This window comes from Pan troglodytes, chromosome 15 (assembly GCF_028858775.2).
Source record: "Pan troglodytes isolate AG18354 chromosome 15, NHGRI_mPanTro3-v2.0_pri, whole genome shotgun sequence".
Taxonomy (NCBI): Eukaryota; Metazoa; Chordata; class Mammalia; order Primates; family Hominidae; genus Pan; species Pan troglodytes.
In genome coordinates this window covers 57,536,901-57,563,681 of record NC_072413.2, presented here as the reverse complement: position 1 = coordinate 57,563,681, position 26,781 = coordinate 57,536,901, and the positions used below count along the sequence as shown (strand labels likewise).

General features: G+C 38.9%; 1 protein-coding gene across 3 annotated transcripts in view; it reads left to right on the top strand.

The window, feature by feature from the left end:
* Positions 1–26,781, top strand: part of CCDC175 (coiled-coil domain containing 175) — a 71,426-nt gene that overhangs the window by 7,229 nt on the left and 37,416 nt on the right. For all 3 annotated transcript variants that reach the window (XM_054666613.2, XM_024348603.3, XM_063793478.1), the window contains 7 exons: positions 1,245–1,380; positions 4,363–4,591; positions 5,777–5,899; positions 8,406–8,515; positions 18,204–18,285; positions 24,335–24,471; positions 26,183–26,293. In XM_054666613.2, the coding sequence (XP_054522588.2) occupies positions 1,245–1,380; positions 4,363–4,591; positions 5,777–5,899; positions 8,406–8,515; positions 18,204–18,285; positions 24,335–24,471; positions 26,183–26,293 (928 nt within the window). The remainder of the gene's footprint in view (positions 1–1,244; positions 1,381–4,362; positions 4,592–5,776; positions 5,900–8,405; positions 8,516–18,203; positions 18,286–24,334; positions 24,472–26,182; positions 26,294–26,781) is intronic.

Genomic DNA, 26,781 nt, shown 5'->3' with positions numbered 1-26,781 from the left:
GAATTAAGAGTGTTTTTCTTTTTCTTTGTTTGGTGTTCTTTAGTTTCTAGATTGGGTTGCTTTTATAATCAGAAAAACATATTTTAGAAGGGGGAAAATACCATAATAGCTTATAAGGTCCTTGATACATGCTAAATGCTTAACCATGAAAATTTAGTTAGTTGGCCTTATGTCGTAAGTCCTTGCTACTCAAAGTGTGGTCTTTGGTTCAGCAGCATAAGCAACATGTAAGAGCTTGTGAGAAAATACAGAATCTCTGGGCCCACCCTAGACCCACTGTATCAGAAGCTGCATTTTAAGAAGATCTCCAGATGATGTATGTGCATATTTGAGACACAAAGTTTGAGAAGGCCTGCTGCAACAAGCAATTTAACTAGTAGCCTAGAAAAAAAATGTCCTAGCTCTCTCAGGAGAGCTACCAGCTAGTTTCTAGGGAGTTTGCTGTGTAGAAATGAGTAGTCCAGCACCTTCCTAAACAGCAGTGTTCAAAAATTCATGCGTATTGACCATCTGTCATGCACTGAGATAATCCTTTGAAGTCATATGTGATTACACTGACTTATTATTTATGGATGAATAATTATTTCTTTAATACATTGGGTTCCCCCAAAAAGCAGAGCCTGAGGCAATGGCTTTTGCATTATTATTTTATTAGGGAGTATAATCCAAAGAGGAGGATGGGATAAGGAGACCAAAACAGAGGTCAAGGGAGAGCAAATATGGGGTGGATTATGATGTTGGCTGCTGCTAACTGAAACTAATTAATTATGAGAAGAAGCCCCCAAGACCCAGTGTTACTTCTTCTCAGGACTATCTATCAGTGTGAGAGAGGGAGAAATATTTATGCACCGGCTCCTGTCTATCACTGGTCTGATGCTTACCCTACCTCTTGTACTTCTGGGTTATACATGCATGGGTGTGGGTGCATAAAGAAGCCCCATGTAGAAGTTGCAGAAGTCCTAGGCAGGAGGTGAGAAGTGCATGGAATGGGCGGGAATCAGGCACTATCAGACTGCACCTGTCTGAAATTGATCCAAGCCCACAGAAAGCTGGTTACCAGAGCAGCAGCAGAAATAAGAGAAATAATTAGTAGGTAAGATTGAGAGGGACCAAGGGAGTAAGAAATGCTTGATAAAAAACATTATTAAAATAATATTTCAAAGAAAGCTTTTTTGCGTGAAAGTCAGTATCTACAATTGTGCTTTTCCTCAAATAATGTAGTAATATTTCCACTTACTTTGAAGAATGTGTCCGAGACGCTCGCAGATTAAATCTTTTTGAGATAAATACAATAAAAATGAGAATTACAAGGACAGAGAATGAAATAGAGCTTCTGAAGAAGAAAATAACTGACCTGACAAAATATAATGAAGCTCTGGGGTAGGTATTCTTATATTCAGTATTTGAGGGAGCAGGGGTCTGAGGCTGGAGTGGGAAAATTGTCGGGAGGGGTTTACTCTCTGATCTGAACTGTGGCAGGGCAAGTTGAGAGGTGAAGATGGGTTGTAGGAGATGGCCCAGGCTGATGGGGTGGGGAAGGTGGTGGCTACAGAGGACTGAGGAGGAGAGCAGAAAATCTTCAACCACAGCAGCCAGGAGGCTTATAATATTTCAGAGGCAATCCAGCTTCCTAGCAGCAACTACTGTTTGTAAATCACACACTACCTCTAATGCTACATCCAAAGGTAGACACACAATGGGTTTAGTTTCCATTTTTGTAGAATTAAGTTTACAAACCCCACCACCAAAGTAAGAAATCTTGCAGGGATTATATTGTAAATCTAATGTCAAACCAGACCTATTGTATCTAGTTCAGTTCATTGAAGATATTTAGTCATATTTGTAATCCACTGAAGGACTGAGGATGAGGCTGGTTCCCAGGACAGGGTTCCAGATTGTGTCTGTAATTAAATGAGATAATATATGAAACTGCCTATAGCTCAAGATCTGACACCTCGTAGTGAGCCTCATTTTCTCCATCTGTGAAATGGGGATCACAACTCTCCATCTGTGAAATGGGGATCACAACTCTTAACTTTGCTAGCTCATGAAAGGAAGAGATATATTCTGAAAGATAGGCCCCCTTGAAGAATTACCCCTACGAGAAAATTTGATAAATTTTAATAAATATCATAAATATCAGCATGTTAGTTTCCAGAGTGAGAAATGTTCACAAAGAGCCCTTATCATAGGGGAAAAAAGTCTTCTTGGGAATCCAAAATAATCAGAGGGTTGCCTGGTGTCCCACATAATAAACATCAGAAATCAGCTAGAGACCTCAAGACCCAGGGACATGGATCCCAAACCAGGCTCTCAGAACACCTGTGCTGGGAGATGCTCCACAAAAGAGAAAGTTCATGATTACATAAGTTTGAGAAATACCACATACTCTAATCCCTGTTGGGGATTCACAATACAGATTTGTGTGTGGTGCGTGCTAGCCACCATGGCCAGAGCCTGCTACATAAACTAGACTATTCCTAAACTAATAGCAAGAAAAATAATACCCAGGCTAGATATTTATATCAACCGGTCAGCAACATCACATTCCTATAGACCAGTGATTCTCAAACTTGAGCTTGCATCAGAATCACCTGGAGGGCTTGTTAAAACACAAATTACTGGGACTTGCTTCCAAAATTGCTGATTTAACAGATCTGGGAGGAGTGTGGTGGGGATAAGAATTTGCATTCCTGACGGGTGATGCTGCTGCTGCTGGTCCTGACCGCATTGGGAGAACCACTGCTCTAGACAAATCTTTACGGAAAGGCAATAACAAACAGAAGGTGGTGGCAGGTGTGTTGGCATCATCAAGCTACAATCATTTGTTGCATCATTTTTTCAAAGAGAAATGCATATCAAAGTGTTCACAGCCCCTGACAGGTGGTGGGTATGTCTCCTGTCCTGGGCAAATTTCAAAAACTAGATACAGACAGAGCAGCTGTTTGAATGTGTTTTCCTGAGGCTCCACACTGTGTTTGTGAGTGTTCTTTTCTTCTCAGCCCATCACAACACACCTGGTGAGGTTTTTTGATTTCACTTATTTTGCTTTGTTTCCCCGAGGCTCCAGTCCTCAAGTTGATTCATTCTTAGAAGGCTTCCTCTGCTTCATCCACAAAGCACCCATTATCTGACCACCTACTGAGCCTCTCACCTAGACTTCTTTTTATTGCATTTCTTTTGTGGAGTTTGATCTCTGAAAGCAAACTTCCCAGCAGCCTGCTTTTATTTTCCTGAGCCTTCAAACACAATTCCTCTGAAACTCACTAGCCTTGAGGACTAGCAAAAGGAAAAGGGTCTTTACATTGCAGGAGCTTTTAAAAAGGAAAATAGAGAAATAGCACCGATTGTCCCTTTTGTAAACCTTTTGTTGTTAGCCTCGGGGTAGACAAAATCTTAAGGTCTTCCTTAGATGGACACCGCCCAGCAATGGATGTGTGAGGTTAATGACTCCTATTGAGCTCAGAGTTGGCTACAGCTGGGAGAAGGTAAGAGGGCTCAAATTAGGTTTCAGGCATCCTCCAAACAGTAAAGGTAGACTCTTTTCTTTCCCTAGTTTCTATCCAGAGGAAGGTGAGCTTTCTGTTGGGCCCTGCCTGCAGGGCTATAGCATCCAGGGTGGCTGGAGATGTGATGAGATTTCTCTTTCTTTAGCTTAACAGCCTATCTCAGGATGATAAGATAGACATGATGACAATCCATATCAAAACACTCATCTGGCCAGATCCCATTCAGATCCTGTTCAAAATTACTTTTGAGTCATTGTATACTTTAACCCAAAATACCCTGTGGTCACTACCTGGCATCTGGGGACGGGTGGGGCGAGGCAAAGCCACGTGACATTCAAAAGTGGTAAAAGTTGCAAAGTTGATGCTTGTTTTGTGTTTCCTTCTGTCCTCATCTCAAACAATTTTTTTTTTTTTTTTAATTTCAGACAGAGACTCTCTCTGTCACTCAGGCTAGAGTGGAGTGGCATGATCTCAGCTCACTGCAACCTCTGCCTCCCAGGTTCAAGCAATTATCCTGCCTCAGCCTCCCGAGTAGCTGGGATTACAGGAGCACACCACCATCCCCGGCTAATTTTTGTATTTTTAGTAGAGACAGGGTTTCACCATGTTGGCCAGGCTGGAATCTAACTCCTGACCTCTTAGGTGATTTGCCCACCTCGGCCTCCCAAAGTGCTAGGATTACAGGCATGAGCCACTGCACCTGGCCTTCAACCAAGTTTAGACAATCATAAACACAGTCATAAAATAAGTATTCCTTACACTTTTCCTCTTGCTGAGGGCTCATCTCACCACACAGACTATTCCTTTCTTAGGAGCTGTGCTTCTCACTCTGTGAGCAATTCTTTCCTCCCAGGGAGAAGCAGGAAGAGCTAGCAAGGAAGCATGCAAGGTTTGTCCTGTCACTCAACCAAACTATGGAGAAAAAAGCCACCACCACTATTTACATAAATGAGACTTATACCAAAATAAACTTGAAGAGAGAAGACATAGCATTGCAAAAAAAACGTATTCAAGAGGCAGAGGAGCTAATGGAAAAAGAAAGGGCAGAATATCTAATAAGAAAACAGGAGTTGATTGCACAGGTAAGTGGCATGATTTATTCTTTAAAATACAATAATGTATAGAATCTGGAGCAGGAAATGGGAAATAATTTATTTGTCCTCAAGGCTGGCAAGCAGCCTCTGTGGTATCTTCTGTGAACACGCTGGGAAAACGGGATAAGCGGGAGACTCAAGGACACTTCTGCTCTTGGGGAAGACATTTGATTGGTAGCAGCATCTCAGTTCATGGGTAAGAATATAAGTGACAGGATTTGTAACACTGGGGTGTCCCCTTGCTTATATGCTGCCATATAGGGACAAGGAATAGGCTACCATCTTATCCAGTTGCCTTTGATAACCCTGAGACTGTGTCTGTATGGACAGGACTAGGGTATTCAGATAGGGCACCAGCCCAGCCCTGCTGTTCCTGATAAATGAATCAGAGAGAGCAGCAGCATGCAGTGGGGCCAGGCAGAACTGAGGGCCTTAAAGAGAAAACAATGTTTAAAGAGCAGCAAATTTGTGAGGGTGGGGCAGGGATAACTACTGCATCTTTTTCTGCCACTGCAGGAGCTGAACTGCCTGCTGTGCCATGTTAATTAAAATTCAGCATCAGATCGGTTATGATTGTTTCTTCCTTGTTCTGCTCTGGTTTACTGGGGGAGAGGTGGTTTTGATAAGAGGGTGACATCGTTCATTAGGGTCTAACAAGTGGCACTGTGATAAAATGGTAAGAAGTTTTCCAGGATTACAAGCTGCTCTGTCTTTGATGATTTTGTTTACTCTGTGTTTAGCTGGTTTTATTTCCCATTAAATAATGTGAATTTAGATTCCCAGATAATTTCTTCAATCCTTCCTTCGACTCTCTTGTTTGCTTAGTACGTTGTAAATCCAGTCACCACTGCTGTGGTGATTTACTATTAAATCACTACCGTGGCAATTACTTTTATAATTAGTTATTAACAATCATTGTTATTATTGCTCTTACAAATTTACTATTTCAATATTCAATAAGTACAGTTTGGCCTTTGTGGCTCATGCTTTTTCCTGTGATACTGCAAAATAAGGAAACCCTGGTTTTTAGGTTTATTTTTTACTTATTACTATACTTGAATATGTTATACTTAGATTAAATATGAATTAGGTTGACACTGTTTTTAAAAGATTTTCTAAACTTTGTTGTGCTAATAGGCTTTTTAAATTGGTTTCTTATGCTTGTCACTATAGATTAATGAATTTGAAAATACCCGTGAAGTAAAGAGAATGGAGACTTATCAAAAGAAGAAAGAATTGGATAAATTACAAACTAAAATGTCAAAAATAAAAGAAACAGTTACTGTTTCCACAGCGGTAAGAAAGAATAAACTATATATATTTTTAAGCCTTATCTAGGCACCTCAATAAAAAAGGAGTTGATTGTAATTCATCTTCATGTCATGCTGAGAGGATGTTTTCTGCACGTTAACATTTTCTGACACTTTCTTTAAAGCATTATGGTGCAATTGTGGTTTCCTCTTCAGGAATATGATGGGAAGAAGGAAATGTGGAATGCCTTAGATACAAACTGCATTTGATGGGCCAAAATACTGTTAAAATATTGATTTAAAAAAATATACAGAACTAACTAAATGTATTGATACATATAACATTTCCAGGAGATTGCTTCATTTTGTATAACAAAATGAATAACCATGGGCTGAGTCCTTAATTCTGAATGTGGAATAATAGAACAGAGTTTAGGCTGTCTATTGAGTACAGCAACAGTAATATGTAAAGGAGACCATTTGTCTATTTAAATTAGAAAATACATCAGAGCTCTGTACTTCTGTCAAAAAAATTGTGATAACATTTACTGAAAGGCAACACTGTGGTAAGTATTTTGTGAGGATTATCTTTATTTTGAAGATAAGAAAACATAAGCTTATGGAGGTGACTATAATTGAAGTGGTTAATGTAAATACTACTTGTATGTTAAAACAAAAATGCCTGTTAACTTCTTATCACAATTAATTGAACTAATGAATCTTTAGTGTATTTTTTTCTATGTGTCTTGAAAAATCACATGCAAACCTATACTGGTACAACAGTAAAACTGAATATTTTATATGGGGTGGTTCTGCTCATTTTAATTACAATATATCTATTATGATATCCAATTACAAAGCATTAATAAAATGAAAATTTTCTCCCAAATATGTGCATTTAAAAAATCATTATCTGTTTTTAAATTTCAACTTAGTAAGGAAGCACTAAGCCTATAGGAAAATAGAAAGGCTATATAAAACGTATTCTATCTGCATGCCCACGCTCATATTTCCAGTTTTGGCCTCATAAATCATAAATCGAGTGCACCACCAACTAGCTTGGGAAAATGAAATATGTCTTCCTTAGCCTGTACTCCGAAGATCTCTAAGCCCAAATTATTTTGAAGGCGGCAGGAGTAAATTTGCCTCCGGGTCCTTCCCCACTTCCCACAATCCAGCCTGCCTACCTTCCTACCCCTCCATCAGTAGAGAATAGTTTTGGAAGCACAAACTTGAGTCTCACACAGAGCTGCGTTCAAATCTTAGTTCTACAAACCTTTAGTTTCCTCATCTATAAAATGGAAGTATTAATATTGCCTACTGCAGAGCGTTTTTGTAAAGATTAAATGAGGTCATGCCTATTAAGTGTATTATATTTGGTAGTTTGTTGTCGTTGTTGTTGGCTGAGGTTTGAAAACAGTATTTTGGCTGTAGACTGAGACCACAAGGAATTTCAGATTAACTCTCACATGGGATGTCTCTGCAGCTGGGTAACATTGATATGTTGTTGGCAGAAAAAATAATAGCATGTGACCCTTAAGGCGGCCTACCTGTCCAGGCAAGGAGGACTGAGGACTAAAGATAACAGATGTCAGGCCTATCAGGCCTTCAGCATGTATCCCTAATTCTGATGATTGATCAGAGGCCTCTCAACATTTAGCTCCTTCTGATGGTAGTTCTACGACTCCAGTTAGCTCTGGAACTAGCTATGGGTGCTCTAGAGAAAGAAACCATTTTGAGTAGCTTTTACCCACCTCTCTCACCTGGCGTGGCTGAGAGTGCCTCTATTCTCCCCACAGGTGTATCTCTGATCCCACATTGCTGTCCAGGGTTAGATGGCATTAAATATTATGTCCATGGTAATTCTCTGTTGGAGAGAAGAGGAATTTGTTTGATCAGCCTTGTCTAAGCGCCATTGTCCCTCACAAGCTGAAATGCAAACCCAATGCTGAATAAGTTAGACTTTCCTTTTCTTGGTCCCAAAATTGCATTGCAAAAATGTCTGTTTCATTATGAATTTTCTCTATCAATTTTTCCTTCCTGTAAATCGTAACTTTTTTTCACAGTATCCAATTATTCCATTTCCTAAATTTTGATTAAATATTAAGAAATAAAAATTCTTTTCAGCACAAACATAGGTATCAAGGGAGACAAAAGACCCAATTTGTTTTGACTTTTTAAAATAATACTCATTTTGGTATCCTGGGATGATAAATGAAGATGATTGTGACAATATGGATTTGTTTAATTTTTTTAAGTGTTAGACAAAGTTAATTCTTGTCTCAAAAGTTTGTAAAAACAGTTTTCACATTCTCACTGCTGTATTTAGCCATCTTCCCCTCTAAATTTTGTTTTTTTCCGATGATTTCAGAATTATTTGTGTCCAAGTTTATTTTATAGAGAAGCAATTATAATGATTGCTTTTTTTCCTTGAAGTACACTCCTAATGTAAAAGTTGAATGAGTAATTCATGAATATTGAGTGGAATTGAACTGCTGTTATGAATCACTTGGTGATGATTGGATGCCATATTTTTGTTTAATTTTTAATAGGTTCTTAGTGATCACAATTTAGAGATAGCACGACTACACGAATCAATAAGGTATTGGGAACAACAGGTCAGTGAGCTAAAGAAAGCCCTTGCAATTCTGGAGGTGAAACTGTAAGTGTAATGCTTTATTTTTACTGAAATGTTTTGAGATATGTTAATATGATATAATATAGTTAATATGCTATGTTTTCATTTTTAAAAACATGTCTTTAATTTGACATGAAAATTATATTCTCTTAGTTTACTAAAATATATGTGAAAGCTTTATAGAGTCACCTTTTCATTGTGAAATTAGCTGATGATCAAGAGAAAAAATTAAAGATGCTGTCAGCTTGGGGAAAGGAAAGGACTCTTTGGAATGTATATATTATTCTCATTTCAGTTCCGAACTCCCTATAAACAAAAATGCCCATGGGGGACAGCATTAGTGGGACATATCATAGGCTACAACCCATCTACCCATGCTGTTAGAGTTGTTCTTACTCAAAGGATACTTGCCAAACTTCCTGAGAAAATACAGGGAAGCCTCAGGGCAAAAACTGCTACACGTGGGACTGGAACCAGAAACTGAAGGAGGTCTTCCATCCATCCAAAGCCTCAGTCTGTGCTTCATTTTGTGAAAGTGTTTTACTCCTCTCTTTATCTGCACACAGTATTCTCTTCTTGGTGAGCACATGGCAATGTCTGGCTATGCCAAATCCTCCGAATTGACCTGGCACAGGTCCAACAATCTTTAAAGATTGGTCAACACACTCTCTCCCCTGAAAATCCCCAGATTTCATATCAGAATGTGTTTGGCTCAGCTTTGGTTCCTGATCCAATCAGCTCTGCACAAGAAGATGGAGTCTTATAACATGGCTTCCGGGGACTACTCCAGTGGTTCAGTGACAGTTTAAGAAACAAATTGTGGACTGAGCAGATTCCCAAAAGACAAGTAACCTCACATGTAGAATCCTGTTATAACATGGCTCATTTCCATATATATTTGAATATATTGTAATTAAAATTATAATAGGTCTTTCAAAACAGGATTTGTAGAGTACAATGCTGATCTACCATCATCAGTTCATAAAATAGGCAATAATCTTTATCTTCAGTATCAGATTAAAAATTAAGAAAGCTCAATTAATACCACAACTAAAACTCAAAAAAACTCTTTTATTTTGTGATTCAATAGTATTAGTTTACATATATTTTGAAGAAAAACTAGACAAAAAAGTCATAGTGAAAGATATGGATTACCTCAAATTATTTCTAGCTGTTATGAATAAAAACCTCAGTACGTTGATGAAATTTTATTTATAAGCAGTCTTCATGTTAGCTAACGTGTGAGGATTCATTGATCTTCCATTTGTAATGATTTATCATTATCTATAATCCCAGCTTTTTAAGAGTTTGGATTCCTGTAGAATCTCACCAAAGAAAAGTGCTTTATAGTAATGTGGTGGTTGAGGATATAAGTGATCCTCCTTTTTATTCAAAAAATTTGCTGTTTCTCTTTATTACCTGGAAAATTAAAAGAAATTTCCTTGTATTCTTTCTATTTTCTTCCTTAGCTGTTTCCTCTGTCTGTGAAGATAGGGAGAGGCAACCTAGTTCCCGCTTGGTGGATTTGAAGAATCAGTGCTGTTTTATAAGATTTCTATAAGAAATTATACAAGAAACTAAAATAATTTGCACGACACTTTCCTATCAATCCTTAACCCTTCATTTTCCTTCATTAAATCTTTAAATTGCAAGCTGGTTAATAGCCTTGTTACCTATTTGGAATTCAAAATACTGAGGAAAACAAAATCACTCAACCATAAGTTTAAATTCCATGTGCATTTGGACAAATAAGAGTAACTCAAATGCTCCATAGATCGACAGGAGGCACTGCAGTTTGATCCTTGTTCTTTCTTATCATTGATATCCAGTGTGATTACACAGATAAAGGTGAATCCAATGCCTACCTTTCTAATTCACTATGGTGTTTCTTTGGCATTCAACTGGTTTTCAGCACATGAGAAATGTGAAAGTTAAATGTTGTATATAAATGACATCCAATATGTGGCCTAGAGTATATCCTTGCCATTAAAGTGTATGAGGTTATGGAGACTATAGTTGCTTTTTTGCGCTAACATGGTTTCAGAATTGCCACGGTTACTAATGGCTTCCATCCTGTTAAAGTTTAGTGGTCTAGTCAATTCCTGAAAGTTCTCAAATTCGTAATAGAATTTGACAGTTTATCACTTCCACCTTCTTGTACTTCCTTCACTTAGCTTCCTAAATATCATGTTTTCTTATTTCACTGATCACACTGGCTGCTGCTTTTTAGGATCCTTTACTTGTTCCAATTCTTTTTTACGACTCTAAATTTCAAGTTCTCAGTCCTTCACTATTCTCTGCTCATACCCTCCCAATGTGATTTTATTCAGTCTCGTGGCTTTAAATACTTTCTTTACCTCAATGACTTGAGCTCTAAATGCAGATACTGTACACCTTACTTGACCTCTCCACTTGGAAGATGTCTATTATATATCTGTCTTATATATATATAACATGTCCTGAACAGACTCTTGATTTCTCACCTTCCTGAAACAGCTCTTCCCACAGTCTTCCATTATCAGTTAATGTGGCACCGCCATTTACCTAGTTAGTCCAGCCAAAAGCCCAGGGGCCATCTACCATTTCTGCTTTCCTCACTACCCAACCCTGACTCAACTCTTACTCCAGCCAAATCCAAAGTCACGTCCTATTGCCTTCATATTCAAAATATATGCTGAATATATCTATTTCTTACCACTGCCACCACTGTAGCTTTAGCCTGAACAGCCGTGATCTTTTCTGGATCACCACCAGAGCCTTCTACATGATCTTCCTCCACAGTTGTCTTTCTCCACAAAGTAACCAGAGTCATCCCTACAAGATGTCCATAGGTTCATGTTGCTCTTCTGCTTAAATAATCTTCCCCTGTTCCCTTCAGAATAAAATCTGAACTTCTACCCTGACCTTAACACCCTACATGATCAAGTTCCAGTCTATGTCTCCAGCCTCACCATCCTTCTTCCTCGAACACACCAAGCTTTTTCCTGCCTCTGTCTTGACACCTGATGTTTCTTCCACCTGAAAAGCTCTTCCTTCAGATCTTCATGTGGCTGGCTCTGTCTTAACATTCAAGTCTTTCACAGGTCATTCCAAAAAGGTCTTCCTTGACCACCTGTCTAGAGCTGCATTCTTACTCCCAGGATCCTTTTATGGTTTATCCTACTTTGTGTTCTTTGGAGCACTTAATAGTATCTGAGATATATTACTTATTTTTTGATAACTTGCTTATCTCCTGATCCCTCCATGGAATGTAGTTTTCATGAGGGTAGGGACCTTGCATATGCTTTATCCCTAGTACCTGAAACATATCTGGCAGCGTATGTGTTCAATAATTGCTTCTTAAGTGAAAGAATAAATAAATAAAATATTAATTCATCAGTTCAAAGGAGTATACATTTTTGTTTATTTTGATAAATATATACATAAATATGTTATATGGGGAGATGGGGACTGGAACTTTTTGATTTCATAAGGAAATATGACTTTTCTGGAAAGCATGTTCTTTTTTTTTTTCTTTTTCTTTTTGTTTTTTATACTTTAAGTTCTAGAGTACATGTGCACAACATGCAGGTTTGTTACATATGTATACATGTGCTATGTTGGTGTGCTGCACCCATTAACTCATCATTTACATTAGGTATATCTCCTAATGCTATCCCTCCCCCCACCCCCCACCCCACAACAGGCCCCAGTGTGTGAGGTTCCCCTTCCTGTGTCCATGTGTTCTCATTGTTCAGTTCCCACCTATGAGTGAGAACATGGGATGTTTGGTTTTTTGTCCTTGCGATAGTTTGCTGAGAATGATGGTTTCCAGCTTCATCCACGTCCCTACAAAGGACATGAACTCATCCTTTTTTATGGCTGCATAGTATTCCATGTATATGTGCCACATTTTCTTAATCCAGTCTATCATTGATGGACATCAAGGTTGGTTCCAAGTCTTTGCTATTGTGAATAGTGCCGCAATAAACATATGTGTGCATGTGTCTTTATAGCAGTATGATTTATAATCCTTTGGGTATATACCCAGTAATGGGATGGCTGGGTCAAATGGTATTTCTAGTTCTAGATCCCTGAGGAATCGCCACACTGTCTTCCACAATCGTTGAACTAGTTTACAGTCCCACCAACAGTGTAAAAGTGTTCCTATTTCTCCACATCCTCTCCAGCACCTGTTGTTTCCTGACTTTTTAATGATCACCATTCTAACTGGTGTGAGATGGTATCTCATTGTGGTTTTGATTTGCATTTCTCTGATGGCCAGTGATGATGAGCATTTTTTCATGTGTCTTTTGGCTGCATAAATGTCTTCTTTTGAGAAGTGTCTGTTCATATCCTTCACCCACTTTTTGATGGTGTTGTTTGTTTTTTTCTTATAAATTTGTTTGAGTTCTTTGTAGATTCTGGATATTAGATAGCCCTTTGTCAGATGAGTAGATTGCAAAAAATTTCTCCCATTCTGTAGGTTGCCTATTCACTCTGATGGTAGTTTCTTTTTCTGTGCAGAAGCTCTTTAGTTTAATTAGATCCCATTTGTCAATTTTGGCTTTTGTTGCCATTGCTTTTGGTGTTTTGGACATGAAGTCCTTGCCCATGCCTATGTCCTGAATGGTATTGCCTAGGTTTTCTTCTAGGGTTTTTATGGTTTTAGGTCTAAGACTTAAGTCTTTAATCCATCTTGAATTAATTTTTGTATAAGTTGTAAAGAAGGGATCCAGTTTCAGCTTTCTACATAAGGCTAGCCAGTTTTCCCAGCACCATTTATTAAATAGGGAATCCTTTCCCCATTTCCTCTTTTTGTCAGGTTTGTCAAAGATTAGATGGTTGTAGATGTGTAGTATTATTTCTGAGGGCTCTGTTCTGTTCCATTGGTCTACATCTCTGTTTTGATACCAGTACCTTGCTGTTTTGGTTACTGTAGCCTTGTAGTATAGTTTGAAGTCAGGTAGCATGATGCCTCCAGCTTTGTTCTTTTGGCTTAGGATTGACTTGGCGATGTGGGCTCTTTTTTGGTTCCATATGAACTTTAAAGTAGTTTTTTCCAATTCTGTGAAGAAAGTCACTGGTAGCTTAATGGGGATGGCATTGAATCTATAAATTACCTTGGGCAGTATGGCCATTTTCATGATATTGATTCTACCTATCCATGAGCATGGAATGTTCTTCCATTTGTTTGTGTCCTCTTTTATTTCGTTGAGCAGTGGTTTATAGTTCTCTTTGAAGAGGTCCTTCACATCCCTTGTAAGTTGGATTCCTAGGTATTTTATTCTCTTTGAAGCAATTGTGAATGGGAGTTCACTCATGATTTGGCTCTCTGTTTGTCTGTTATTGGTATATAAGAATGCTTGTGATTTTTGCACATTGATTTTGTATCCTGAGACTTTGCTGAAGTTGCTTATCAGCTTAAGGAGATTTTGGGCTGAGACAATGGGGTTTTCTAAATATACAATCATGTCATCTACAAACAGGGACAGTCTGACTTCCTCTTTTGCTAATTGAATACCCTTTATATCTTTCTCCTGCCTGATTGCCCTCGCTAGAACTTCCAACACTATGTTGAATAGGAGTGGTGAGAGAGGTCATCCTTGTCATGTGCCAGTTTTCAAAGGGAATGCTTCCAGTTTTTGCCCATTCAGTATGATATTGGCTGTGGGTTTGTCATAAATAGCTCTTATTATTTTGAGATACGTCCCATCAATACCAAATTTATTGAGAGTTTTTAGCATTGGAGGGCTGTTAAATTTTGTCAAAGGCCTTTTCTGCATCTATTGAGATAATCATGTGGCTTTTGCTTTGGTTTTGTTTATATGCTGGATTACATTTATTGATTTGCATGTGTTGAACCAGCCTTGAATCCCAGGGATGAAGCCCACTTGATCATGGTGGATAAGCTTTTTGATGTGTGGCTGGATTCGGTTTGCCAGTATTTTATTGAGGATTTTTGCATCAATGTTCATCAGGGATATTGGTCTAAAATTCTCTTTTTCTGTTGTGTCTCTGCCAGGCTTTGGTATCAGGATGATGCTGGCCTCATAAAATGAGTTAGGGAGGATTCCCTCTTTCTATTGATTGGAATAGTTTCAGAAGGAATGGTACCAGCTCCTCCTTGTACCTCTGGTAGAATTCGGCTGTGAATCCGTCTGATCCTGGACTTTTTTTGGTTAGTAAGCTGTTAATTATTGCCTCAATTTCAGAACCTGTTATTGGTCTATTCAGGGATTCAACTTCTTCCTGGTTTAGTCTTGGGAGGGTGTATGTGTCGAGGAATTTATCTATTTATTCTAGATTTTCTGGTTTATTTGCGTAGAGGTGTTTATAGTATTCTCTGATGGTAGTTTGCATTTCTGTGGGATCGGTGGTGATATCCCAGTTATCATTTTTTCTTGCGTCTATTTGATTCTTCTCTCTTTTCTTCTTTATTAGTCTTGCTAGCGGTTTATCAATTTTGTTGATCTTTTCAAAAAACCAGCTCCTGGATTCATTGATTTTTTGAAGGGTTTTTTATGTCTCTATTTCCTTCAGTTCTGCTCTGATCTTAGTTATTTCTCACCTTCTGCTAGCTTTTGAATGTGTTTGCTCTTGCTTCTCTAGTTCTTTTAATTGTGATATTAGGGTGTCAATTTTAGATCTTTCCTGCTTTCCCTTGTGGGCATTTAGTGCTATAAACTTCCCTCTACATACTGCTTTAAATGTGTCCCAGAGATTCTGATATGTTGTGTCTTTGTTCTCGTTGGTTTCAAAGAACATCTTTATTTCTGCCTTCATTTCGTTGTGTACCCAGTAGTCATTCAGGAACAGGTTGTTCAGTTTCCATGTAGTTGAGCGGTTTTAAGTGAGTTTCTGAATCCTGAGTTCTAGTTTGATTGCACTGTTGTCTGAGAGACAGTTTGTTATAATTTCTGTTCTTTTACATTTGCTGAAGATTGCTTTAGTTCCAACTATGTGGTCAATTTTGGAATAAGTGTGGTGTGGTGCTGAGAAGAATGTATATTCTGTTGATTTGGGGTGGAGAGTTCTGTAGATGTCTATTAGGTTGGCTTGGTGCAGAGCTGAGTTCAATTCCTGGATATCCTTGTTAACTTTCTGTCTCATTGATCTGTCTAATGTTGACAGTGGGGTGTTAAAGTATCCCATTATTATTGTGTGGGAGTCTAAGTCTCTTTCCAGGTCTCTAAGGACTTGCTTTATGAATCTGGGTGCTCCTGTATTGGGTGCATATATATTTAGGATAGTTAGCTCCTCTTGTTGAATTGATCCCTTTACCATTATGTAATGGCCTTCTTTGTCTCTTTTGATCTTTGTTGGCTTAAAGTCTGTTTTATCAGAGACTAGAATTGCAACCCCTGCCTTTTTTTTGTTTTCCATTTGCTTGGTAGATCTTCCTCCATCCCTGTATTTTTAGCCTATGTGTGTCTCTGCATATGAGATGGGTCTCCTGAATACAGCACACTGATGGGTCTTGACTTTTTATCCAATTTGCCAGTCTGTGTCTTTTAATTGGAGCATTTAGCCCATTTACATTTAAGGTTAATATTGTTGTGTGTGAATTTGATCCTGTCATTATGATGTTAGCTGGTTATTTTGCTCGTTAGTTGATGCAGTTTCTTCCTAGCCTCGATGGTCTTTACAATTTGGCATGTTTTTGCAGTGGCTGGTGCCGGTTCTTCCTTTCCAAGTTTAGTGCTTCCTTCAGGAGCTCTTGTAGGGCAGGCCTGGTGGTGACAAAATCTCTCATCATTTGCTTGTCTGTAAAGTATTTTATTTCTCCTTCACTTATGAAGCTTAGTTTGGCTGGATATGAAATTCTGGGTTGAAAATTCTTTCCTTTAAGAATGTTGAATATTGGTCCCCACTCTCTTCTGGCTTGTAGAGTTTCTGCTGAGAGATCAGCTGTTAATCTGCTGGGCTTCCCTTTGTGGGTAACCCGACCTTTCTCTCTGGCTGCCCTTAACATTTTTTCCTTCATTTCAACTTTGGTGAATCTGACAATTATGTGTCTTGGAGTTGCTCTTCTGGAGGAGTATCTTTGTGGCATTCTCTGTATTTCCTGAATTTGAATGTTGGCCTGCCTTGCTAGGTTGGGAAGTTCTCCTGAATAATTCCCTGCAGAGTGTTTTCCAACTTGGCTCCATTCTCCCTGTCACTTTTAGGTACACCAATCAGATGTAGATTTGGTCTTTTCACGTAGTCTCATATTTCTTGGAGGCTTTGTTCATTTCTTTTTACTGGTTTTTCTCTAAACTTCTCTTCTCGCTTCATTTCATTCATTTGATCTTCAATCACTGATACCCTTTCTTCCAGTTGATGAAATCAGCTACTGAAGCTTGTGCATTCATCACGTAGTTCACGTGCCATGGTTTTCAGCTCCATGAGGTCATTTAAGGACTTCTCTACACTGGTTATTCTAGTTAGCCATTCGTCTAATCTTTTTTCAAGGTTTTTAGCTTCTTTGTGATGAGTTCGAATTTCCTCCTTTAGCTTGGAGAAGTTTGATAATCTGTGGCCTTCTTCTCTCAACTCATCAAAATCATTCTCCATCCAGCTTTGTTCCATTGCTGGTGAGGAGCTGCGTTCTTTTGGAGCGGGGGAGGCGCTCTGATTTTTAGAATTTTCAGCTTTTCTGCTCTGTTTTTTCCCCATCTTTGTGGTTTTATCTACCTTTGGTCTATGATGATGGTGATGTACAGATGGGGTTTTGGTGTGGATGTCCTTTCTGTTTTTTAGTTTTCCTTCTAACAGTCAGGACCCTCAGCTGCAGGTCTGTTGGAGTTTGCTGGAGGTCCACTCCAGACCGTTTGCCTGGGTGTCAGCAGCGGAGGCTGCAGAACAGCAAATATTGCTGAACAGCAAATGTTGCTGCCTGATCATTCCTCTGCAACCTTCGTCTCAGAGGTGTACCCGGCCAGTTGATGTGTCAGTCTGCCCCTACTGGGAGGTGCCTCCCGGATAGGCTACTTGGGGGTCAGGGACCCACTTGAGGAGGCAGTCTGTCTGTTCTCAGATCTCAAACTCCGTGCCGGGAGAACCGCTACTCTCTTCAAAGCTGTCAGACATGGACCTTTAAATCTGCAGAGGTTTCTGCTGCCTTTTGTTCAGCTATGCCCTGCCCCCACAGGTGGAGCCTACAGAGGCAGGCAGGCCTCCTTGAGCTGTGGTGGGCTCCACCCTGTTCCATCTTCCAGGCCGCTTTGTTTACCTATTCAAGCCTCAGCAATGGCAGGCACCCCTCCCCCAGCCTCGCTGCTGCCTTGCAGTTGTATCTCAGCCTGCTGTGCTAGCAATGAGCGAGGCTCCATGGGTGTGGGACCCTCCGAGCCATGCGTGGGATATAATCTCCTGGTGTGCCGTTTGCTAAGACCCTTGGAAAAGTGCAGTATTAGGGTGGGAGTGACCCGATTTTCCAGGTGCTGTCTGTCATGGCTTCCCTTGGCTAGGAAAGGGAATTCCCTTACCCCTTGTGCTTCCTAGGTGAGGTGATGCCTCGCCCTGCTTCAGCTCTCGCTCAGTGGGCTGCACCCACTGTCCTGCACCCACTGTCCAACACGCCCCAGTGAGATGAACCCGGTACTTCAGTTGGAAATGCAGAAATCACCCATCTTCTGTGTCACTCACACTGGGAGCTGTATACTGCAGCTGTTCCTATTTGGCCATCTTGCCTTAGAATTCGAAAGTATGTTCTTATATGAATCTGTTTGGCTTCCTTTGTTCATAGGTGTTTTTTCACAGATAACAAAGAAAAACTAGATGATATATCTAATGATGAAAAAAATGAATTCCTGAACAAGATAAAACAGGTAAGAAGGCAGAAGTCATGACTTTTACATTATAATTACATTTCATTTTTAGTTAATGTTTAAAATATGTGAGAAATATAGAATTTTTCAAAAGGATGTTTTTCATTGACCAATAATATGGTTGTTTGTAGTAATTTAAAAAATTTTATCTCCTCCCAAAGTGCTTTAATTATATTAAAGAGCAAAGGTTGTCCATGTACAGAGGAACTGTTTTTTGGTAACTTTTCATGTGAGTATGGGTACATTAGGACTATCCATGATTAATGGATTAATGGATATTTTTGATGTGAATTATTTAGAAAGTTAGAATCTTCTTGCTGTTGTGTGCTACGCCTGTGAAGTGCAGCAACCTGCTCTACACTTAAGAATATTCTAAATATTATATATCATATTGTCATGGTTAATACTGAGTGTCAACTTGACTAGATCAAAGGATGCAAAGTATTGATCTTGGGTGCGTCTGTGAGGGTGTTGCCAAAGGAGATTAACATTTGAGTCAGTGGGCTGGGAAAAGCAGACCCACCCTTAATCTGGGTGGGCAGCATCTAATCAGCTGCCAGTGTGGCCAGGATATAAAGCAGGCAGAAAAACATGAAAAGACTAGACCAGCTTAGCCTCCCAGACTACATCTTTCTCCCATGCTGGATGCTTCCTGCTCTCGAACACCAGATTCCAGGTTCTTCAGCTTTGGTACTTGGACTGGCTTCCTGGCTCCTCAGCTTGCAGATGGCCTATTGTGGGACCTTGTGATTGTGTGAGTTAATACTCTTTAATAAACTCCCCTTTATGTATACATCTATCCTGTTAGTTCTGTCCCTCTAGAGAACCCTGACTAATACACATATTATAATATAATATTCTAAATACTTATTTAGAAGTATTTGAGTCAGATTTAGCCCCCAGGAGAATTCACTAGACATTTTTCAAACTTAGGTTAAAAAAAATCATATCATAAGTAGATAATCATGTGAGTAAACCAAGATTTAGCCTCAAAATATTCAATGAAGCCTTCATTAGGATAGTGAAAAATTGGGGGTGAGGGTGAGTAATACAATTAAAATTCAACCAAAAGGCCTTGGTTAAATAAGTATCAGTATTGCTCATAATATGTTATTGAGTGACAAATACTATATTATAAAACAGTAGGCTGGTCATGGTGGCTCACGCCTGTAATTCCAGCACTTTGGGAGGCCTAGGTGAGTGGATCACCTGGGGTCAGGGGTTCCAGACCAGCCTGACCAATATGGTGAAACCCCATTTCTACAAAAATAAAAAATTAGCTGGGTGTGGTGGTGTGCACCTGTAGTCCCAGCTGCTCAGGAGGCTGAGACAGGAGAATTGCTTGAACCTGGGAGGCAGAGGTTGCAGTGAGCTGAGATCGCACCACTGCACTCCAGCCTGGGGGCAGAGCAAGAGTCCCTCTAAAAAAGAGAAACAACAGTATGTATGATATGATCCCATTTAATTACTTATACACACAAATATGCATACACACTAGACATAACTGAAATTCTTCTTATCCCTTGTATTGAAGGAGAAATATCCTTAGTATCTCTTCCCAACACCTCATATATCCAAACTTAATTTCCTTTCTTTTCTTTCTTTTTTTTCTTTTTCTTTTTTTTTTTTTTTTTGAGACATAGTCTCACTCTATCACCCAGGCTGGAGTGCAGTGGCATGATCTCAGCTCACTGCAACCTCTGCCTCCAGGGTTCAAGCGATTCTCCTGCCTCAGCCTCCCAAGTGGCTGGGATTACAGGCTTGTGCCATGACACCTGGCTAATTTTTGTATTTTTAATAGAGACAGGGTTTCATTATGTTGGTCAGGCTGGTCTCCAACTCCTGACCTGAAATGATCCACCCACCAGGCTGGAATGCAGTGGCATAGTCACAAATCACTATAGCCTCAACCTCCCAGGCCTAGGTGATCCTCCTGCTGCAGCCTGCTGAATAGCTGAGACTACAGGCACTCACCACCATGCCCAGCTAATTTTTAAATTATTTGCAGAGACAAGGTCGCTTTATGTTGCCTAGGCTGGTTGTGAACTCCTCAGTTCAAGCAATCCTCCTGCCTTGGTCTCCCAGAATGCTGGGGATTACAGGCGTGAGCCACCACCCCTAGCCACACATACTTAATTTTAATTGTTCAGGACTTGGGTCAGGTACTCTCTGTCTACATCCTCTATCTTTGTTTTGCCCAAGTCAACCAGGATATAAAATTCACATTTTTCACTAGTTTCTAAAACAAATTTAATTACACTAAGCATTTTATGATCTATTGCAAACTCTGTTGGAAATTTTAGTGGTCATGGGGAGAAATCCTGTTGCAGAGCACAAAGCCATCTTGTTCACCACCTTTTCTTTCTCTCACAGTTCCTCATCTATCTTCTTGCCGTAGGATACCACCCCACATCCAAATTCTTCTCCCTCTTTTACAAAGCATAATATCTGCCTCTGTACCCATGCCCTGAGGCTCATCAGGGATATCAAAGGCAGCTCCCTCCCAGAAGAATGATTTGTACCAATTAAATGCTTTCCATTTTTGCTTTTGTGAGCTATCAGCATGAGAGATGGCTTCCCCTCTGGGCTACTGTGATTCTTTTATTTGCAAGGATACCTAACAACAGACAGAAACCAGACAAGGTTGGTTTGTTGGCTTGTTGGTTGGTTTCGAATTTGTCTTTCATTTTGTGAGCAAAATATTATTTTTCCTCCCATTTGTTTCCTACTGCAGAAGCTAGTAGACAACTTTCTGACAATAACTCCACATTTTCTAGCCCACATGATTTTCTAAACAGTCTAGGACCCCTAAACTGGCATGGCTTACTTGGTCAAAGAGTTTTCCTTTAATCCATAGCCCTTAGCCAAATTCCATGGTTATAAGTGAGTGATCACTTCAAAGAATGCAAGGCTCTTGCTTATTTATTATTTTCACTAGGGTAGAAACTATGGGCTCTTAGTGACATCCAATCATAATTCTCATGAGTTATTGGAGGAACATTCAAAGATTGACATTCAACTCAAACTTTCCCTTTTTTTCCCAGCATCTCCCCTCCCTCACCAGCCCTTGGCAACCACCATTCTACTCTCTACTTCTGAGTTCAGTTTTTTTTTAGATTTTGCATATAATTGGGATCATGTAATATTTGTTTTTCTGTACCTGAATTATTTCACTTAACATGATGTACTCCAGGTTCATCCATGTTGTCACAAATGACAAGAATTTCTTCTTTTTTAAGGCTGAATATATTCAATTGTGCATGTATACATTTTCTTTATCCATTCATCGGCTGATGAACACCTAGGTTGATTCTACATCTTAGCTACTCTGAATAGTGCTGCAATGAACATAGAAGTACAGATATCTCTTTGCCATACTGATTTCATTTCCTTGGGATATATACCCAGCAGTGGCATTGTTGGATTTAGCTTTGTTATTATAAGATATTACACATTACAGAACAATACATAAACCATAAATATACAATATTTATGTACATATTTTTGATGAATATAATTTATTAATTTTAATGAAGTCCAGTTTATCAATCTTTTTAGTTAATGTTCTCTATGTCCTATGTCATGAGACTATTCTCTTCTGTTACCATTGAGAAGCTTTGTTGTTTGACCTTTCACATTTAAGACTACGAACCATCTGGAATTTATGTGTATATGCTTTGAGATAGTGGTCAAGATTCATATTTTTCCATAAGGTTGTCCAATTAACCAGCACCATTTACTGAAAATACAATCCTTTCCTTCACTACATTGTGGTCATACTATTGTCATAAATCAAGTGTAGATCATAAATGTATATGTGGATTGTTGACTCTATTCATTTGAACTATTCATCTCTCCTCACACTAAAACAATATTGTCTTAATCAGTACCTTTAAAATGAGTTTTTATGGCCAGTGGTATAAATCCTTCACCTTTGTTCTTCAAAAGTGTTCCAGCTATTCTTGACCTTTTCAATTTTGTCACGTTCTTCCAAAAAACCTGTTTGGATTTTGATTGGGATTGTGTTAAATCTGTAAAGCAGTTTGAAGAGGGTTTCACATTTTCACAGTATTGAGGCTTCCAATCCGTTAACATGGCATATGTCTTTTGTTTTAGATCTTTGTTCCCTTTGCCTTAACTGTTCAGTTGCACTATGATGTGTCCAAATTTTCTTTTCATTTTTCCTCCTTGGGATTTATTTGGCTTCTTAAATCTGAGAATTTCTATATTTCATAAGTTCTGCAAAATTTTCAGCCATTATGTCCTCACCTGTTTCTTTTGTCCTATTCTCCCTGTGTTGCCCAGGCTGGTCTCTAACTCCTGGGCTCAAGTGATCCTCCCACCTCTGCCTCTCAAAGTGCTAGGATTACAGGCACGAGCCACCACACCTGGCCTATAGTAGATTTTGATTGCTTTGTTTTACAGTATTGATTTTACTCAAATGTTGAGAAGCTCTAGATATTTGTTCATCTTTTAATTGTGCATTCTTTTTTATTTATTTATTTATTTATTTTTGAGACAGGATCTCACTCTGTCACCCAGACTAGAGTGCAGTGGCATGATCATGGCTCACTGCAGCCTCGGACTTCCCAGTCTCAAGCAATCCTCCTGCCTCAGCCTCCCAAAGGGTGAAGCTCTTTGGAATCCCAGACTAAAATAGTGGGAGGTTTATGTAGGCTCAACACCTGGATGAGCATTACATGTTGGCTTTTGTTCCACTTGCCATGCAAAAAAACCCAAAACTTGGTTTTCAAGTGGTTTCTTCTATGTTAGTAAGTGTCTTCAAGGCAGAGGACTTTTAAGTGCTAGCCTTACCACTCTGGATTCTTCATTCTCCTAGAATTAGGCCTAGCAATCCCCTATTATCCTTTATTTTTTATTTTATTTTTTTAGATTCAAGCACATGTGCAGGTTTATTACAAGGGTATATTGCATAATGCTGAGATTTGGGCTGCTAATGATCCCGTCACCCAAGTAGTGAACATAATACCCAATAGGTAGTTTTTCAACCCTTCCCCACTTCTTCCCTCCATCTTTTTGGAGTCCCAGTGTCTATTGTTCCCATCTTTGTGTCCATGTATACCTAATGTTTAGCTCCTACTTATAAATGAGAATATGCAGTATTTCATTTTCTGCTTCTGCATTAATCCACTTAGGATAATGGCCTCTAGGTGCACCCATGTTGCTAGAAAGGATATGATTTCATTCTTTTTTATGGCTGCATAATGTTCCATGGTGTATAATTACCACATTTTCTTTATCCAATCCACTGTTCATGGGCACCTGGGTTGATTCCATGTCTTTGCTATTCTGAATAGTGCAGCAATAAACATGAGCACAGGTATCATTTCGGTAGAATAATTTATTTTCCTTTGGGTATATACTCAGTAATGGGATTGCTGGGTTGAATAGTAAGTCTATTTTTGTTTTTTGAATAATTCTTTATCTTGTGAGTTCTTCAACACTTCTACAAATATTTTTTCATGTAGCTATTTTAGTTGTCCTCAGATAGAAGGTTGTTTTGAACTATTCAGCCCATTGTTTCCGCTAAACTTGACTTTCTTACCTCGTTTGAAGCAATTTAATAAGCAAAAAATTCTGATCTCATGTAGAACACTGGTGGGTACTATTTTTTGTCCTCAAATAGAAATATTTCACAAGAAGCAAGCATAATATCAACTCAAAGATGTTTTGAGGAAGAGCTTCTGAGGATGTTACATTTTCTATAGTTTATATTCTGGAAAAAGGACATACTAACATTGCTCAGCAGTCACAGTTTATTCATCCCATTTTGCATTTCAATATGGATTATTACTCTATGGTTTTGCAGCAGGGTTTACTATTTTTCTATACTTAAAAAAATTTATAGTAGAGGTCCCAAAATATACAGTTGTATGTTTGCTATAGAATTAAATCACTTGGCATTTATGGCATATTCATGGTGGGCTAAGCAATATCCCAGGTGCTCTCCGAGTTGCCACCTGATGCAGATGGCCTCAGAGGAGCAGTGAAGCCAGTCCTCTCATTCACCTCCTTTGTTTTTCTCTAGCTGGTTGAAACACTGCATGCTGCTCGTATGGAATACAAAGACCTACGAGAGAAAATGAAAACTCTTGCCAGACAATATAAGATTGTTTTAAGTGAGGAAGAAAAAGCTTTTTTGCAAAAACAAAAGATTCATGATGAGTATGTCTTTACCCACACGTGTGATTCAACATGCCATCATTATGGGGTGCTTTTCTTGCTATCAAAGTGGTGGCTCTCCACTTAAACTTATCCTAGTTTTAAAATCTATTGACAAAAATGAAAACATTTGCTATCATTACTGGTTTCTGTCTCAGCAGCTCAGGCTGCCATAACAAAATACCATAGACTGGCTGCTTAAGCAACAGAAATTGATTTTCTCACGGTTCTGGAGGCTGGAAGTCTGAGTGAGGGCCCTTTTCTAGCTTACAGCCACCCAGCTGCTTTCTCTCTGTGTCTTCACAGGGTGGAGAGAGAACATGCTGTCTGTCTGGTGTCTTTCTTTTATAAGGTCCCACCCTCATGTCCTCATCCAAACCTAATCACTTCCCCAAAGGCCCCATCTTTATAATATGCTCCAGCATTATCACGACACTAATGCCCCACAATGTTCCTTTCTGCCATTCTAAAGCACTTTAAATTTTAATTTTTTCTCATGAAAAAAGCAATGCCTGTACTTGCTTTTTAAATTCAAATATAGAAATGTATAGCTTAGAGAGTAAAAATTACCCAGATCTCTCTATTTCTTCATCATGTTGGGGGTTAGCATTTCAACAGATAAATTCTGGAGATGGGGGAGGCACAATTCAGTCCACAGCAGTTTGGAAGATGAGTCACTTAGATAAAATACTTTCTGTTACAGGCAGCTTCCTATCAATAGCTGGGCATTTGAACAAGACTATAAACTTCTCTGAGCCTCATTATTTTCTCCTGCAATTTGAGACAAAAAAATAACTACTTGAAACCCCATCTCTACTAAAAATACAAAAAATTAGCTGGGCATGGTGGCGGGTGCTTGTAATCCCAGCTACTCTGAAAGCTGAGGCAGGAGAATCGCTTCAACCCAGGAGGCGGCGGTTACAGTAAGCTGAGATCATACCATTGCACTCTGGCCTGGGTGACAAGAGCCAGACTCCGTCTCGAAACAAAACAAACAAAAAAAACCCTTATCAATCCACACACTGAGAGGAGCACTTTACATCTTATTAAATTCATTCATCCGTTGAGCTAGGCATTGTAATTCTCATTTTATAGCTGGTGAAACTGAAGCTTATTCACAGGTGAAGCTAATTGTTAGCTTAAGATCACACTCTTATTAAAAGGTAGGGCCAATATGCAAAATTAATCTAACTGACTCCTTCACCTTCCACGGAAGAACATGACAGAATTGATAAGCACGTTAGGAGACACACACCCACTCAGAGACATGGAGCACTACACAACTGTTCTTGTTGTTTTGTGGTTACTATTGTGGTGAATATTCTTTCAGTGGCTTGGGAATTTTCATAAATTTTATGAAAATCCTGTGTGTATGCTGGGCGCAGTGGCTCACGCCTGTAATCCAGCACTTTGGGAGGTCAACATGGACCAATCGCATAAGACCAGGCATTTGAGACCAGCCTGGGCAACACAGGGAAACCCCATCTCTACAAAAGTACAAAAATTAGCTGGGAAAAAATTTGAAAAAAAGAAAATCCTTTGCATAAATTCAGATCTAGCTACCACTAGCAAAAAGACTTGCTTTCTATTTTTTAATAATTTATGTAGCAAATAGCTCATGATCTGAACTTTCAAAACTATTTTTGAAATTCTTATTTGTGTTTGCATATTTATGTCAGCCTTCAACAAATGATAACTCTGTTTTTCATGATAGAAATCAGAAACAGCTGACATTTATTTCTCAGAAAGAATACTTTCTGTCACAAAAGAGAGTAGACATCAAAAATATGGAAGAAGGACTCATCACACTCCAGGAACTTCAACAGTATGTTTGTTGCCTTTGAAATTTTTTATCTTTACTTTCTCTGCATTTATTTTTTAATAAATGATAGCAGTAAATCTATGTTGATTTCTAACATACTACAGCAAAGGAAGTTTAGAACTAGCTCTCTCTGTTTCACAGTCTGGAAGTCACTCTCATGGACTTCTTCATTGAAAGGATAAACAGGTTCTGAATTCTGTGGGAGCTCCTGGGCCCCAGGAATGGACCAGTTGGGGTGCAGTGACAAGAATGTCCCTGAACATTATCACAACACTGAGTCCCATTGATGTTCATTTCTGCATTCTAAGTCATTTTAATTTTAATTTTTTTCTGATTAAAAAATAATACCTGTACATGATTTTAAAATTCAAATATAAAATGCATAACTTAGAGAATAAAAGTTACCCTAAAATCTCCATCTCTCCACAGGCATAATCACTGTTAACAGTTTACTATATATGCTTTCAAATATATATTTATATGTATGTATC